Raw genomic sequence first — 18,645 nt, forward strand, 5'->3', positions numbered from 1 at the left:
CAGCAGGTTAGCTACCCACACCGGAGTCACCCTGAGGGAGGCCTGAACAGGAGGCAGCAGCTGCTGCTATATTTCAGCTCTCACATTACCATGGTTGACACAGTTCTCTCCAATCTCTGCCCTACGCACATAGTAACATCCAGATTCATCAGTGCACACTCAAGAGATGAAAGTCGGGCTGTCAATAAAAGGCAGAAAGCATCATAATACATAATGGTTGTTCCATCAAACACCCCTAGGACAGGTACAGTACGAAAAAAATAGGGTTAGATACAGAGTAAGGCTCCCTCTACACTGTCCCATCAAACACTCCCAGGGCAGATACAGCACGGGGTTAGATACAGAGTAAAGCTCCCTCTACACTGTCCCCATCAAACACTCCCAGGGCAGATACAGCACGGGGTTAGATACAGAGTAAAGCTCCCTCTACACTGTCCCCATCAAACACTCCCAGGGCAGGTACAGCACGAAAAAAAAAAAACGGGGGTGGGGGAGAGTTAGATACAGGGATGTAACTCCCTGCTGACTGAATCTGTGCTGTTACCCTGACAGCTGTACAATGCGATGCCATCGATAATGGGTTCGATTCCCGGCTTCAAAGAAGGAAAAAAAACGGGGTTAGATACAGAGGAAAGCTCCCTCTGCAGTGTCATTGGAAAGATCCAAGGATTTGTTTCTGAAATCTGTGCTTCCATCTGGAAATGCATTCCAGGGATTGAAGAGAATGTGGTGACTGACTCTATTTACTCCTGCCTTGTTGTAATTTGAGTTCATGGATGCCTGAAGACTGATGGTCCCTGCGTGTGTGGGTTCAGCAGCACAGCTGGGCTTTTCCTGTACATACTCAATTGTTTCCTGAGGTTGCTGTAACGGTATAGTTTGTGTTTGGTCTCTGTGGTTCAGTGATTTTAATCTCTAGAAAGCCAGTTGGTGAAGGATAGTACTGGAGCCAATCTTTGCACAGTCTTATATTTATTTAGAGAGTGAAATATTACTAGCATACACCTCGTAACTCAACCACACCACAGTTTCAGTCTATGTCTCTTTATAGGGGCTCAAGTGAATCCCCAGCTAACGCCCACCAGCTACATACAATTAATATGCAATTAATAAGTGAGACATCCTCTTCTATTGCTAAACCAATAGCTAGAGAGCATTGCCTCTTGTTCCTGAACCTCTAAAGGTACTTGAAGTGAAGGTTGGTTGTTCCACTGACCCAGGGAGTGACTGCATTTACAGTGTGAGGGAGCTGGATTAACACAGGAACAGTTGGAGTCATTAACCCAGAAAGTGACTCCACTTTCCCCAGGTACTGAGCTGGTTGTTGTGAGTCTGATGTTTAGGGGAGCAGAGCACTTAGTGTTTTGACGGTTGCTGCTAGACAGTCTGAGAGAAGTGATACTCAGCAGGTACTGATCCAGATTAATATTGTCTCTAATCTTTCTTTCTGAAGGGTCATGATGAATGAGACTGTCAGCTGAAGAAGACCAAATAAAATTATCCAGCCTACCATCGCAGGATAGCAGCCTTCCATCATGGGAGATGGAGGAAAATCAAACATTGACCACTTGCTGTTTGATCACTTCATCCAGGCAACAACTTGCAAAGGCACTTTCAAAAGCTTCCAGGAGCTGAGTGACCGTCTGGGCATCTCCAACGTCAACTTTCCCAACTTCTACCCCACGCTTAAATCCAAACTCAGTTATTGGAAAGCTAAAGCTCTCTTTTCAAAACTAGACAAACGAGGCAGTCACAAGGATTACAAGAAGAACACAGCCTGTGCCAATACAAAGGTAAAACTGGATCCTCCTTCAACTCCTCCAGAGGTAGAAATGTAGATTTTTATAAACTTACAGCACAGAATAGGGCATTGGGCCCATCATTCCTCTACTAGCTCTTTGAAAGAGCAGTCATGCTCAATCCCACATTTGAGCCTAAATTTTATTTGTGTGCCGCCGTGGGGCGCTGTGAGCTTGGTGGCCTTCCGATACGGAAGTGCCGCTGAAGAGCCCCCGCGGTATTACACGCAGGAGCTTTTTAAATAGAGGCGGCCTGCCCCGATGACATAGAGGGGACAGTCACTGCATCCCCAGCAATGGCGATCGACACCATCGCGCAGGCACCGACACCATTTTTAAAGGGCTTTAAACCCTTAGAGGTAATTTTAATTTTTATGACACAGTACTCGGAATTTTTATTTAATATTTAATAAAGATTTGGAGTCCCAGCCCCAAACCCCCCAATGTCCATTTCAATGTCCGAAATGACCAACACTTGCACTTTTCCCAACCTGAACAGTCCCCCCAACATCCCATACTTCAGACCTTCAACCCCTGCCCACCATCCCCACAACCAATTCAAAGTGATTTTCCCTCTTCCCCACCCCTCACGCCCTGAAAATTTTATTCCTCCCCCTTCCCCACCAGGTTCTCGCCTCAGAGTTCCGAAGGAATGTGAAGGCCGAACGGCGGCTGTAAAATCAGTGTGGGATGGCCGTCACCTGCAGGTGAGTTTATTTAAACATCATTAATGTTAATTTAAATATGCTGATGAAGGGCTGGCCGCTAGGTGGCAGGGGGGGCCGCATGGAGGTCCCCCCGCTACCGGTAATTTGTGGTGGGCCTCTCCCCGCAGAATTTTACCGGCCCCTCTGCCGTGACTTGCAGTGTCGAGGGCTGGGAAAATTCAGCCCTTGGTGATTTTTTGAACTTCAACTCCATACCCCTGACCACCATTTTCAATAATGTTTATATCCACATTCAGCTCAAGATTGCTTCAGTGGTACCCAGACTGTGCCTGTCAGTGACTCAGGGGATGTGCACAGGGCATTGGAGAGTGGGATTAGACTGGGTGGGATATTAAAGGGTACAGGGAGAAAGGGGGAGAGTGGGATTAGACTGGGTGGGATATTAAAGGGTACAGGGAGAGAGGGGGAGAGTGGGATTAGACTGGGTGGGATATTAAAGGGTACAGGGAGAGAGGGGGAGAGTGGGATTAGACTGGGTGGGATATTAAAGGGCACAGGGAGAGAGGGGGAGAGTGGGATTAGACTGGGTGGGATATTAAAGGGTACAGGGAGAGAGGGGGAGAGTGGGATTAGACTGGGTGGGATATTAAAGGGTACAGGGAGAGAGGGGGAGAGTGGGATTAGACTGGGTGGGATATTAAAGGGTACAGGGAGAGAGGGGGAGAGTGGGATTAGACTGGGTGGGATATTAAAGGGTACAGGGAGAGAGGGGGAGAGTGGGATTAGACTGGGTGGGATATTAAAGGGTACAGGGAGAGAGTGGGATTAGACTGGGTGGGATATTAAAGGGTACAGGGGGAGAGTGGGATTAGACTGGGTGGGATATTAAAGGGTACAGGGAGAGAGGGGGAGAGTGGGATTAGACTGGGTGGGATATTAAAGGGTACAGGGGGAGAGTGGGATTAGACTGGGTGGAATATTAAAGGGTACAGGGAGAGAGGGGGAGAGTGGGATTAGACTGGGTGGGATATTAAAGGGTACAGGGGGAGAGTGGGATTAGACCGGGTGGAATATTAAAGGGTACAGGGAGAGAGGGGGAGAGTGGGATTAGACTGGGTGGGATATTAAAGGGTACAGGGAGAGAGTGGGATTAGACTGGGTGGGATATTAAAGGGTACAGGGGGAGAGTGGGATTAGACTGGGTGGGATATTAAAGGGTACAGGGAGAGAGGGGGAGAGTGGGATTAGACTGGGTGGGATATTAAAGGGTACAGGGAGAGAGGGGGAGAGTGGGATTAGACTGGGTGGGATATTAAAGGGTACAGGGAGAGAGGGGGAGAGTGGGATTAGACTGGGTGGGATATTAAAGGGTACAGGGAGAGAGGGGGAGAGTGGGATTAGACTGGGTGGGATATTAAAGGGTACAGGGAGAGAGGGGGAGAGTGGGATTAGACTGGGTGGGATATTAAAGGGTACAGGGAGAGAGGGGGAGAGTGGGATTAGACTGGGTGGGATATTAAAGGGTACAGGGTGAGAGGGGGAGAGTGGGATTAGACTGGGTGGGATATTAAAGGGTACAGGGAGAGAGGGGGAGAGTGGGATTAGACTGGGTGGGATATTAAAGGGTACAGGGAGAGAGGGGGAGAGTGGGATTAGACTGGGTGGGATATTAAAGGGTACAGGGAGAGAGGGGGAGAGTGGGATTAGACTGGGTGGGATATTAAAGGGTACAGGGAGAGAGGGGGAGAGTGGGATTAGACTGGGTGGGATATTAAAGGGTACAGGGGGAGAGTGGGATTAGACTGGGTGGGATATTAAAGGGTACAGGGGGAGAGTGGGATTAGACTGGGTGGGATATTAAAGGGTACAGGGAGAGAGGGGGAGAGTGGGATTAGACTGGGTGGGATATTAAAGGGTACAGGGGGAGAGTGGGATTAGACTGGGTGGAATATTAAAGGGTACAGGGAGAGAGGGGGAGAGTGGGATTAGACTGGGTGGGATATTAAAGGGTACAGGGGGAGAGTGGGATTAGACTGGGTGGAATATTAAAGGGTACAGGGAGAGAGGGGGAGAGTGGGATTAGACTGGGTGGGCTATTAAAGGGTACAGGGAGAGAGTGGGATTAGACTGGGTGGGATATTAAAGGGTACAGGGGGAGAGTGGGATTTGACTGGGTGGGATATTAAAGGGTACAGGGAGAGAGGGGGAGAGTGGGATTAGACTGGGTGGGATATTAAAGGGTACAGGGAGAGAGGGGGAGAGTGGGATTAGACTGGGTGGGATATTAAAGGGTACAGGGAGAGAGGGGGAGAGTGGGATTAGACTGGGTGGGATATTAAAGGGTACAGGGAGAGAGTGGGATTAGACTGGGTGGGATATTAAAGGGTACAGGGGGAGAGTGGGATTAGACTGGGTGGGATATTAAAGGGTACAGGGAGAGAGGGGGAGAGTGGGATTAGACTGGGTGGGATATTAAAGGGTACAGGGAGAGAGGGGGAGAGTGGGATTAGACTGGGTGGGATATTAAAGGGTACAGGGAGAGAGGGGGAGAGTGGGATTAGACTGGGTGGGATATTAAAGGTGACAGGGAGAGAGGGGGAGAGTGGGATTAGACTGGGTGGGATATTAAAGGGTACAGGGAGAGAGGGGGAGAGTGGGATTAGACTGGGTGGGATATTAAAGGGTACAGGGAGAGAGGGGGAGAGTGGGATTAGACTGGGTGGGATATTAAAGGGTACAGGGAGAGAGGGGGAGAGTGGGATTAGACTGGGTGGGATATTAAAGGTGACAGGGAGAGAGGGGGAGAGTGGGATTAGACTGGGTGGGATATTAAAGGTGACAGGGAGAGAGGGGGAGAGTGGGATTAGACTGGGTGGGATATTAAAGGGTACAGGGAGAGAGGGGGAGAGTGGGATTAGACTGGGTGGGATATTAAAGGGTACAGGGGGAGAGTGGGATTTGACTGGGTGGGATATTAAAGGGTACAGGGAGAGAGGGGGAGAGTGGGATTAGACTGGGTGGGATATTAAAGGGTACAGGGAGAGAGGGGGAGAGTGGGATTAGACTGGGTGGGATATTAAAGGGTACAGGGAGAGAGGGGGAGAGTGGGATTAGACTGGGTGGGATATTAAAGGGTACAGGGAGAGAGTGGGATTAGACTGGGTGGGATATTAAAGGGTACAGGGGGAGAGTGGGATTAGACTGGGTGGGATATTAAAGGGTACAGGGAGAGAGGGGGAGAGTGGGATTAGACTGGGTGGGATATTAAAGGGTACAGGGAGAGAGGGGGAGAGTGGGATTAGACTGGGTGGGATATTAAAGGGTACAGGGAGAGAGGGGGAGAGTGGGATTAGACTGGGTGGGATATTAAAGGTGACAGGGAGAGAGGGGGAGAGTGGGATTAGACTGGGTGGGATATTAAAGGGTACAGGGAGAGAGGGGGAGAGTGGGATTAGACTGGGTGGGATATTAAAGGGTACAGGGAGAGAGGGGGAGAGTGGGATTAGACTGGGTGGGATATTAAAGGGTACAGGGAGAGAGGGGGAGAGTGGGATTAGACTGGGTGGGATATTAAAGGTGACAGGGAGAGAGGGGGAGAGTGGGATTAGACTGGGTGGGATATTAAAGGGTACAGGGAGAGAGGGGGAGAGTGGGATTAGACTGGGTGGGATATTAAAGGGTACAGGGGGAGAGTGGGAGAGTGGGATTAGACTGGGTGGGATATTAAAGGGTACAGGGAGAGAGGGGGAGAGTGGGATTAGACTGGGTGGGATATTAAAGGTGACAGGGAGAGAGGGGGAGAGTGGGATTAGACTGGGTGGGATATTAAAGGGTACAGGGGGAGAGTGGGAGAGTGGGATTAGACTGGGTGGGATATTAAAGGGTACAGGGAGAGAGGGGGAGAGTGGGATTAGACTGGGTGGGATATTAAAGGTGACAGGGAGAGAGGGGGAGAGTGGGATTAGACTGGGTGGGATATTAAAGGGTACAGGGAGAGAGGGGGAGAGTGGGATTAGACTGGGTGGGATATTAAAGGTGACAGGGAGAGAGGGGGAGAGTGGGATTAGACTGGGTGGGATATTAAAGGTGACAGGGAGAGAGGGGGAGAGTGGGATTAGACTGGGTGGGATATTAAAGGGTACAGGGAGAGAGGGGGAGAGTCGGATTAGACTGGGTGATTGATGGGTTGAATGGCCCGTTTCTGTGCTGTATTGTGTATTGTGCACTCTGTATTGTGCACTGTGTAGATACATCATGGCTCAGTAATCTGAAGAATTAAAGAGGTTGGTTGTAGCAATGGTTTGGAGGTAATGTCAGCTTTATCATGTTAGTCGCATGTATTAGGTTCAGCTCATCTCTGACATGCTAACTGTTGCCAGACATCTCATTTGCAAATGCCGAGGCACTCTCAGCATGTTCACATCTCACATTTTTAGAGACCAATCCCAGTAGACTGTCCATTTCAGACACCTCCTGCTGTGATTATACTGTCTTGGGTGGTGCCTCCCCAGCATCCAGACACCAGGAGCAGGGCCTGGTGACAGAGAGAGCAATCTTAGGAAGGTCTGCAGTGAGATGGCATCTATAGCAACACAGTGGGCGAATTGGATGGTGCACAAGATACAGTCATAGGCTCGCTCTACACATGCCTCTGCCTCTATTGCTGCACTCCTCACTGTAAAAGACTTCATTCTGGGAGGCCTCTCATTGTGGGTGGGTGCTAATACGTGTCTGTGAATGTTTGATTTGATAAAGGGGATCGAAGACATGTGTGGAGAAATGGTGAGCAATTGTTGCTTGGATTGCATTCTGCTCTCTTCGACCGAGAGACTGACCAGGAATCTGACACTGTGGGCAGGAATTTCAGACTGACCAGGAATTTCAGACTGTGGGCAGGAATCTCAAACTGGGAAGGAATCTCAGACTGTGGGCAGGAATCTCACACTGGGAAGGAATCTCAGACTGACCAGTCATCTCACACTGTGGGCAGGAATCTCCACACTGGGAAGGAATCTCAGACTGTGGGCAGGAATCTCCACACTGGGAAGGAATCTCAGACTGTGGGCAGGAATCTCCACACTGGGAAGGAATCTCAGACAGACCAGTCATCTCAGACTGTGGGCAGGAATCTCCACACTGTGGGCAGGAATCTCCAAACTGGGCAGGAATCTCAGACTGTGGGCAGGAATCTCCACACTGGGAAGGAATCTCAGACTGACCAGGCATCTCACACTGTGGGCAGGAATCTCCACACTGTGGGCAGGAATCTCACACTGGGAAGGAACCTCAGACTGTGGGCAGGAATCCCAGACTGTGGGCAGGAATCTCACACTGGGCAGGAATCTCAGACTGTGGGCAGGAATCTCCACACTGTGGGCAGGAATCACAGACTGTGGGCAGGAATCACAGACTGTGGGCAGGAATCTCACACTGTAGGCAGGAATCTCACACTGTGTACAGGAATCTCACACTGTGGGCAGGAATCACAGACTGTGGGCAGGAATCTCACACTGTAGGCAGGAATCTCACACTGTGTACAGGAATCTCACACTGTGGGCAGGAATCTCACACTGTGAGCAGGAATCTCACACTGTGGGCAGGAATCACAGACTTGTCAGGAATCTCACACTGTGGGCAAGAATCTCACAATGTGGGCAGGAACCTCTCTGTGGGCAGGAATCTCACACAGTGGGAAGGAATCTCAGACTGTGGGCTGGAATCTCACACTGTGGGCAGGAATCACTGACTTGTCAGGAATCTCACACTGTGGGCAGGAATCTCACATTGCGGGCAAGAATCTCAGACTGTGGGCAGGAATCTCACACAGTGGGCAGGAATCTCAAATTGTGGGCAGGAATCACTGACTTGTCAGGAATCTCACACTGTGGGCAGGAATCACTGACTTGTCAGGAATCTCACACTGTGGGCAGGAATCTCAGCCTGTGGGCAGGAATCTCACACTATGGGCAGGAATCTCAGAATATGGCAGGAATCTCAGACTGTGGGCAGGAATCTCACACTGTGGGCAGGAATCTCACACTGTGGGCAGGAATATCAGACCGTGGGCAGGAATCTTACTATGTGGGCGGGAATCTCAAACTGTGTGCAGGAATCTCAAACTGTGGGCAGGAATCTCACACTGTGGGCAGGAATATCTGACTGTGGGAAGGAATCTCACTCTGGGGGCAGGAATCTCAAACTAGGCAGGAATCTCACGCAGTGGGCAGGAATCTCACACTGGGGGCAGGAATCTCAAACTGGGCAGGAATCTCACACTGGGCAGGAAACTCAGACTGTGGGCAGGAATCTAACTCTGGGCAGGAATCTCAGACGGTGGGCAGGAATCTAACTCTGGGCAGGAATCAGACTGTTGGCAGGAATCTCATTCAGTGGGGAAGATTCTCAAACTCTGGGCAGGAATCTCACACTGTGGGCAGGAATCTCACCCTGTGGGCAGGAATCTCAAACTGTGGGCAGGAATCTCACACAGAGGGCTGGAATCTCAGACTGTGGGCAGGAATCTCAAAATGTGGGCAGAAATCTCAGACTATGGGCAGGAATCTCAGACTGTGGGCAGGAACTGAAACTGTGGGCAGGAATCTCACACTGGGCAGGAATCTCAGACTGTGGGCAGCAATCTCACACAGTGGGCAGGAATCTCAAATTGTGGGCAGGAATCTCAGACTGTGGGCAGAAATCTCAAACAGTGGGCAGGAATCTCACACAGTGGGCAGGAATCTCACACAGTGGGCAGGAATCACAGACTTGTCAGGAATCGCACACTGTGGGCAGGAATCTCACACTGTGGGCATGAATCACAGACTATTCAGGAATCTCACACTGTGGGCAGGAATATCACTCTGTGGGCAGGAATCTCACACAGTGGGCAGGAATCACAGACTTATCAGGAATCTCACACTGCGGCAGGAATCTCACTCTGTGGGCAGGGATCTCACACAGTGGGCAGTAATCTCAGACTGTGGGCAGGAATCACAGATTTGTCAGGAATCTCACACTGTGGGCAGGAATCTCACACTGTGGGCAGGAATCACAGATTTGTCAGGAATCTCACACTGTGGGCAGGAATCTCACTCTGTGGGCAGGAATCTCACACAGTGGGCAGGAATCACAGATTTGTCAGGAATCTCACACTGTGGGCAGGAATCTCACTCTGTGGGCAGGAATCTCACACAGTGGGCAGGAATCACAGACTTGTCAGGAATCTCACACTGCGGGGAAGGAATCTCACTCTGTGGGGAGGAATCTCACACAGTGGGCAGGAATCACAGACTTGTCAGGAATCTCACACTGCGGGGAAGGAATCTCACTCTGTGGGGAGGAATCTCACACAGTGGGCAAGAATCACAGACTTGTCAGAAATCTCACACTGTGGGCAGGAATCTCACACTGTGGGCAAGAATCATGACTTGTCAGGAATCACACACTGTGGGCAGGAATCTCACTCTGTGGGCAGGAATCTCAGCCTGTGGGCAGGAATCTCACACTATGGGCAGGAATCTCAGAATATGGCAGGAATCTCACTCTGGGGGCAGGAATCTCAAACTGGGCAGGAATCTCACACAGTGGGCAGGAATCTCACACTGGGGGCAGGAATCTCACACAGTGGGCAGGAATCACAGACATGTCAGGAATCTCACACTGCGGGGAAGGAATCTCATTCTGTGGGCAGGAATCTCACACTATGGGCAGGAATCTCAGAATATGGCAGGAATCTCAGACTGTGGGCAGGAATCTCAGTCTGTGGGCAGGAATCTCACACTGTGGGCAGAAATATCAGACTGTGGGCAGGAATGTTACTATGTGGGCAGGAATCTCAAACAGTGTGCAGGAATATCTGACTGTGGGAAGGAATCTGACTCTGGGGGCAGGAATCTCAGCCTGTGGACAGGAATCTCACACTGTGGGCAGGAATCTCAGAATATGGCAGGATTCTCAGACTGTGGGCAGGAATATCAGACCGTGGGCAGGAATCTTACTATGTGGGCAGGAATCTCAAACTGTGCGCAGGAATCTCAAACTGTGGGCAGGAATCTCACACTGTGGGCAGGAATATCTGACTGTGGGAAGGAATCTCACTCTGGGGGCAGGAATCTCAAACTGGGCAGGAATCTCACACAGTGGGCAGAAATCTCACACTGGGGGCAGGAATCTCAAACTGGGCAGGAATCTCACACGGGACAGGAATCTCACACTGGGCAGGAATCTCAGACTGTGGGCAGGAATCTAACTCTGGGCAGGAATCTCAGACTGTTGGCAGGAATCTCATTCAGTGGGGAAGATTCTCAAACTGTGGGCAGGAATCTCACACTGTGGGCAGGAATCTCACCCTGGGGGCAGGAATCTCAAACTGTGGGCAGGAATCTCACACAGAGGGCTGGAATCTCAGACTGTGGGCAGGAATCTCAGACTGTGGGCAGGAATCTCACACTGGGCAGGAATCTCACACTGTGGGCAGGAATCTCACACAGTGGGCAGGAATCTCACACTGTGGGCAGGAATCACAGACTTGTCAACAATCGCACACTGTGGGCAGGAATCTCACACTGGGCAGGAATCTCACACTGTGGGCAGGAATCTCAGACTGTGGGCACGAATCTCAGACTGTGGGCAGGAATCTCACACAGTGGGCAGGAATCTCACACTGGGCAGGAATCTCACACTGTGGGCACGAATCTCAGACTGTGGGCAGGAATCTCACACAGTGGGCAGGAATCTCACACTGGGCAGGAATCTCACACTGTGGGCAGGAATCTCACACAGTGGGCAGGAATCTCACACTGTGGGCAGGAATCACAGACTTGTCAACAATCGCACACTGTGGGCAGGAATCTCACACTGGGCAGGAATCTCACACTGTGGGCAGGAATCTCACACAGTGGGCAGGAATCTCACACTGTGGGCAGGAATCACAGACTTGTCAACAATCGCACACTGTGGGCAGGAATCTCACACTGTGGGCAGGAATCACAGACTATTCAGGAATCTCACACTGTGGGCAGGAATCTCACTCTGTGGGCAGGAATCTCACACAGTGGGCAGGAATCACAGACTTATCAGGAATCTCACACTGCGGCAGGAATCTCAGACTGTGGGCAGGAATCACAGATTTGTCAGGAATCTCACACTGTGGGCAGGAATCTCACACTGTGGGCAGGAATCACAGATTTGTCAGGAATCTCACACTGTGGGCAGGAATCTCACACTGTGGGCAGGAATCACAGATTTGTCAGGAATCTCACTCTGTGGGCAGGAATCTCACACTGTGGGCAGGAATCACAGATTTGTCAGGAATCTCACTCTGTGGGCAGGAATCTCACACTGTGGGCAGGAATCACAGATTTGTCAGGAATCTCACTCTGTGGGCAGGAATCTCACTCTGTGGGCAGGAATCTCACACTGTGGGCAGGAATCACAGATTTGTCAGGAATCTCACACTGTGGGCAGGAATCTCACTCTGTGGGCAGGAATCTCACACAGTGGGCAGGAATCACAGACTTGTCAGGAATCTCACACTGTGGGCAGGAATCTCACACAGTGGGCAGGAATCACAGACTTGTCAGGAATCTCACTCTGTGGGCAGGAATCTCACACAGTGGGCAGGAATCACAGACTTGTCAGGAATCTCACTCTGTGGGCAGGAATCTCACACAGTGGGCAGGAATCACAGACTTGTCAGGAATCTCACTCTGTGGGCAGGAATCTCACACAGTGGGCAGGAATCACAGACTTGTGAGGAATCTCACACTGCGGGGAAGGAATCTCACTCTGTGGGGAGGAATCTCACACAGTGGGCAGGAATCACAGACTTGTCAGGAATCTCACACTGTGGGCAAGAATCATGACTTGTCAGGAATCTCACACTGTGAGCAGGAATCACAGACTTGTCAGGAATCTCACACTGTGGGCAGGAATCTCACTCTGTGGGCAGGAATCTCAGCCTGTGGGCAGGAATCTCACACTATGGGCAGGAATCTCAGAATATGGCAGGAATCTCACTCTGGGGGCAGGAATCTCAAACTGGGCAGGAATCTCACACAGTGGGCAGGAATCTCACACTGGGGGCAGGAATCTCACACAGTGGGCAGGAATCACAGACATGTCAGGAATCTCACACTGCGGGGAAGGAATCTCATTCTCTGGGCAGGAATCTCACACTATGGGCAGGAATCTCAGAATATGGCAGGAATCTCAGACTGTGGGCAGGAATCTCAGTCTGTGGGCAGGAATCTCACACTGTGGGCAGAAATATCAGACTGTGGGCAGGAATCTTACTATGTGGGCAGGAATCTCAAACTGTGTGCAGGAATATCTGACTGTGGGAAGGAATCTGACTCTGGGGGCAGGAATCTCACACAGTGGGCAGGAATCTCACACAGTGGGCAGGAATATCACACTGGGGGCAGGAATCTCAAACTGGGCAGGAATCTCACACAGTGGGCAGGAATCTCACACTGGGCAGGAATCTCACGCAGTGGGCAGGAATCTCAGACTGTGGGCAGGAATCTATCTCTGGGCAGGAATCTCACACTGTGGGCAGGAATCTCACACAGGGTGCAGGAATCTCAGACTGTGGGCAGAAATCTCAAACTGTGGGCAGGAATCTCAGACTATGGGCAGGAATCTCACACTGGGCAGGCATCTCAGACTGTGGGCAGGAACTCAAACTGTGGGCAGGAATCTCACACAGTGGGCAGGAATCTCAGACTGTGGGCAGCAATCTCACACAGTGGGCAGGAATCTCAAATTGTGGGCAGGAATCTCAGACTGTGGTCAGAAATCTCAAACAGTGGGCTGGAATCTCACACAGTGGGCAGGAATCACAGACTTGTCAGGAATCGCACACTGTGGGCAGGAATCTCACACTGTGGGCAGGAATCACAGACTATTCAGGAATCTCACACTGTGGGCAGGAATCTCACTCTGTGGGCAGGTATCTCACACAGTGGGCAGGAATCACAGACTTATCAGGAATCTCACACTGTGGCAGGAATCTCAGACTGTGGGCAGGAATCACAGATTTGTCAGGAATCTCACGCTGTGGGCAGGAATCTCACACTGTGGGCAGGAATCACAGATTTGTCAGGAATCTCACTCTGTGGGCAGGAATCTCACTCTGTGGGCAGGAATCTCACACTGTGGGCAGGAATCACAGATTTGTCAGGAATCTCACACTGTGGGCAGGAATCTCACTCTGTGGGCAGGAATCTCACACAGTGGGCAGGAATCACAGACTTGTCAGGAATCTCATACTGTGGGCAAGAATCAAACTCTGTGGGCAGGAATCTCACACTGTGGGCAGGAATCACAGACTTGTCAGGAATCTCACTCTGTGGGCAGGAATCTCACTCTGTGGGCAGGAATCTCACACAGTGGGCAGGAATCACAGACTTGTGAGGAATCTCACACTGCGGGGAAGGAATCTCACTCTGTGGGGAGGAATCTCACACAGTGGGCAGGAATCACAGACTTGTCAGGAATCTCACACTGTGGGCAAGAATCATGACTTGTCAGGAATCTCACACTGTGAGCAGGAATCACAGACTTGTCTGGAATCTCACACTGTGGGCAGGAATCTCACTCTGTGGGCAGGAATCTCAGCCTGTGGGCAGGAATCTCACACTATGGGCAGGAATCTCAGAATATGGCAGGAATCTCACTCTGGGGGCAGGAATCTCAAACTGGGCAGGAATCTCACACAGTGGGCAGGAATCTCACACTGGGGGCAGGAATCTCACACAGTGGGCAGGAATCACAGACATGTCAGGAATCTCACACTGCGGGGAAGGAATCTCATTCTCTGGGCAGGAATCTCACACTATGGGCAGGAATCTCAGAATATGGCAGGAATCTCAGACTGTGGGCAGGAATCTCAGTCTGTGGGCAGGAATCTCACACTGTGGGCAGAAATATCAGACCGTGGGCAGGAATCTTACTATGTGGGCAGGAATCTCAAACTGTGTGCAGGAATATCTGACTGTGGGAAGGAATCTGACTCTGGGGGCAGGAATCTCACACAGTGGGCAGGAATCTCACACAGTGGGCAGGAATATCACACTGGGGGCAGGAATCTCAAACTTAGCAGGAATCTCACACAGTGGGCAGGAATCTCACACTGGGCAGGAATCTCACGCAGTGGGCAGGAATCTCAGACTGTGGGCAGGAATCTAACTCTGGGCAGGAATCTCACACGGTGGGCAGGAATCTCACACAGGGGGCAGGAATCTCAGACTGTGGGCAGGAATCTCAAACTGTGGGCAGGAATCTCAGACTATGGGCAGGAATCTCACACTGGGCAGGCATCTCAGACTGTGGGCAGGAACTCAAACTGTGGGCAGGAATCTCACACAGTGGGCAGGAATCTCAGACTGTGGGCAGGAATCTCACACTGGGCAGGAATCTCAGACTGTGGGCAGAAATCTCAAAATGTGGGCAGGAATCTCAGACTCTGGGCAGGAATCTCAGACTATGGGCAGGAACTCAAACTGTGGGCAGTAATCTCACACTGGGCAGGAATCTCAGACTGTGGGCCGCAATCTCACACAGTGGGCAGGAATCTCAAATTGTGGGCAGGAATCTCAGACTGTGGTCAGAAATCTCAAACAGTGGGCTGGAATCTCACACAGTGGGCAGGAATCACAGACTTGTCAGGAATCGCACACTGTGGGCAGGAATCTCACACTGTGGGCAGGAATCACAGACTATTCAGGAATCTCACACTGTGGGCAGGAATCTCACTCTGTGGGCCGGAATCTCACACAGTGGGCAGGAATCATAGACTTATCAGGAATCTCACACTGCAGCAGGAATCTCACTCTGTGGGCAGGAATCTCACACAGTGGGCAGTAATCTCAGACTGTGGGCAGGAATCTCAAACTGTGGGCAGGAATCTCACACAGTGGGCAGGAATCTCACACTGTGGGCAGGAATCACAGATTTGTCAGGAATCTCACTCTGTGGGCAGGAATCTCACACAGTGGGCAGGAATCTCACACAGTGAGCAGGAATCACAGACTTGTCAGGAATCTCACACTGCGGGGAAGGAATCTCACTCTGTGGGGAGGAATCTCACACAGTGGGCAGGAATCACAGACTTGTCAGGAATCTCACACTGTGGGCAGGAATCTCACTCTGTGGGCAGGAATCTCACACTGTGGGCAAGAATCATGACTTGTCAGGAATCTCACACTGTGGGCAGGAATCACAGACTTGTCAGGAATCTCACACTGTGGGCGGGAATCTCACTCTGTGGGCAGGAATCTCAGCCTGTGGGCAGGAATCTCACACTATGGGCAGGAATCTCAGAATATGGCAGGAATCTCACTCTGGGGGCAGGAATCTCAAACTGGGCAGGAATCTCACACAGTGGGCAGGAATCTCACACAGTGGGCAGGAATCACAGACTTGTCAGGAATCTCACACTTCGGGGAAGGAATCTCATTCTGTGGGCAGGAATCTCAGACTGTGGGCAGGAATCTCACTCTGTGGGCAGGAATCTCACACAGTGGGCAGGAATCTCACACTGTGGGTAGGAATCACAGACTTGTCAGGAATTGCACACTGTGGGCAGGAATCTCACACTGTGGGCAGGAATCACAGACTTGTCAGGAATCTCACACTGTGGGCAGGAATCTCACTCTGTGGGCAGGAATCTCACACAGTGGGCAGTAATCTCAGACTGTGGGCAGGAATCTCAGACTGTGGGCAGGAATCGCACACTGTTGGCAGGAAACACTGACTTGTCATGAATCTCACACTGTTGGCAGGAAACACTGACTTGTCAGGAATCTCACACTGTGGGCAGGAATCTCAGAATGTGGGCTGGAATCTCACACTATGGGCCGGAATATCAGACTTTGGGCAGGAATCTCACTCTGGGGGCAGGAATCTCAATCTGGGCAGGAGTCTCACACAGTGGGCAGGAATCTCACACTGGGGGCAGGAATCTCAAATTGGGCTGGAATCTCACACAGTGGGCAGGAATCTCACACTGGGCAGGAATCTCACACAGTGGGCAGGAATCTCAAACAGTGGGCAGGAATCTCACACTGGGCAGGAATCTCAGACTGTGGGCAGGAATCTCACACTGGGCAGGAATCTCACACTGCGCAGGAATCTCACACAGTGGGTAGGAATCTCAGACTGTGGGCAGGAATCTCAAACTGTGGACAGGAATCACAGACTTGTCAGGAATCTCACACTGTGGGCAGGAATATCTGACTGTGGGAAGGAATCTGACTCTGGGGGCAGGAATCTCACACAGTGGGCAGGAATCTCACACAGTGGGCAGGAATATCACACTGGGGGCAGGAATCTCAAACTGGGCAGGAATCTCACACAGTGGGCAGGAATCTCACACTGGGCAGGAATCTCACGCAGTGGGCAGGAATCTCAGACTGTGGGCAGGAATCTAACTCTGGGCAGGAATCTCACACGGTGGGCAGGAATCTCACACAGGGGGCAGGAATCTCAGACTGTGGGCAGGAATCTCAAACTGTGGGCAGGAATCTCAGACTATGGGCAGGAATCTCACACTGGGCAGGCATCTCAGACTGTGGGCAGGAACTCAAACTGTGGGCAGGAATCTCACACAGTGGGCAGGAATCTCAGACTGTGGGCAGGAATCTCACACTGGGCAGGAATCTCAGACTGTGGGCAGAAATCTCAAAATGTGGGCAGGAATCTCAGACTCTGGGCAGGAATCTCAGACTATGGGCAGGAACTCAAACTGTGGGCAGTAATCTCACACTGGGCAGGAATCTCAGACTGTGGGCCGCAATCTCACACAGTGGGCAGGAATCTCAAATTGTGGGCAGGAATCTCAGACTGTGGTCAGAAATCTCAAACAGTGGGCTGGAATCTCACACAGTGGGCAGGAATCACAGACTTGTCAGGAATCGCACACTGTGGGCAGGAATCTCACACTGTGGGCAGGAATCACAGACTATTCAGGAATCTCACACTGTGGGCAGGAATCTCACTCTGTGGGCCGGAATCTCACACAGTGGGCAGGAATCATAGACTTATCAGGAATCTCACACTGCAGCAGGAATCTCACTCTGTGGGCAGGAATCTCACACAGTGGGCAGTAATCTCAGACTGTGGGCAGGAATCTCAAACTGTGGGCAGGAATCTCACACAGTGGGCAGGAATCTCACACTGTGGGCAGGAATCACAGATTTGTCAGGAATCTCACTCTGTGGGCAGGAATCTCACACAGTGGGCAGGAATCTCACACAGTGAGCAGGAATCACAGACTTGTCAGGAATCTCACACTGCGGGGAAGGAATCTCACTCTGTGGGGAGGAATCTCACACAGTGGGCAGGAATCACAGACTTGTCAGGAATCTCACACTGTGGGCAGGAATCTCACTCTGTGGGCAGGAATCTCACACTGTGGGCAAGAATCATGACTTGTCAGGAATCTCACACTGTGGGCAGGAATCACAGACTTGTCAGGAATCTCACACTGTGGGCGGGAATCTCACTCTGTGGGCAGGAATCTCAGCCTGTGGGCAGGAATCTCACACTATGGGCAGGAATCTCAGAATATGGCAGGAATCTCACTCTGGGGGCAGGAATCTCAAACTGGGCAGGAATCTCACACAGTGGGCAGGAATCTCACACAGTGGGCAGGAATCACAGACTTGTCAGGAATCTCACACTTCGGGGAAGGAATCTCATTCTGTGGGCAGGAATCTCAGACTGTGGGCAGGAATCTCACTCTGTGGGCAGGAATCTCACACAGTGGGCAGGAATCTCACACTGTGGGTAGGAATCACAGACTTGTCAGGAATTGCACACTGTGGGCAGGAATCTCACACTGTGGGCAGGAATCACAGACTTGTCAGGAATCTCACACTGTGGGCAGGAATCTCACTCTGTGGGCAGGAATCTCACACAGTGGGCAGTAATCTCAGACTGTGGGCAGGAATCTCAGACTGTGGGCAGGAATCGCACACTGTTGGCAGGAAACACTGACTTGTCATGAATCTCACACTGTTGGCAGGAAACACTGACTTGTCAGGAATCTCACACTGTGGGCAGGAATCTCAGAATGTGGGCTGGAATCTCACACTATGGGCCGGAATATCAGACTTTGGGCAGGAATCTCACTCTGGGGGCAGGAATCTCAATCTGGGCAGGAGTCTCACACAGTG

At 51.2% G+C, this 18,645-nt stretch overlaps 1 protein-coding gene across 6 annotated transcripts in view; it reads left to right on the top strand.

Annotated features, from left to right (window-relative positions):
- Window positions 1-18,645, top strand: part of LOC137379759 (protein-methionine sulfoxide oxidase mical3a-like) — a 1,360,716-nt gene that overhangs the window by 204,200 nt on the left and 1,137,871 nt on the right. For all 6 annotated transcript variants that reach the window (XM_068051091.1, XM_068051094.1, XM_068051095.1 and 3 more), the window contains exon 2: window positions 1,454-1,793. In XM_068051091.1, coding sequence (XP_067907192.1) covers window positions 1,536-1,793 — 258 coding nt within the window. In that variant the 5' untranslated portion in view covers window positions 1,454-1,535. The remainder of the gene's footprint in view (window positions 1-1,453; window positions 1,794-18,645) is intronic.

This window comes from Heterodontus francisci, chromosome 18 (assembly GCF_036365525.1).
Source record: "Heterodontus francisci isolate sHetFra1 chromosome 18, sHetFra1.hap1, whole genome shotgun sequence".
NCBI lineage: Eukaryota > Metazoa > Chordata > Chondrichthyes > Heterodontiformes > Heterodontidae > Heterodontus > Heterodontus francisci.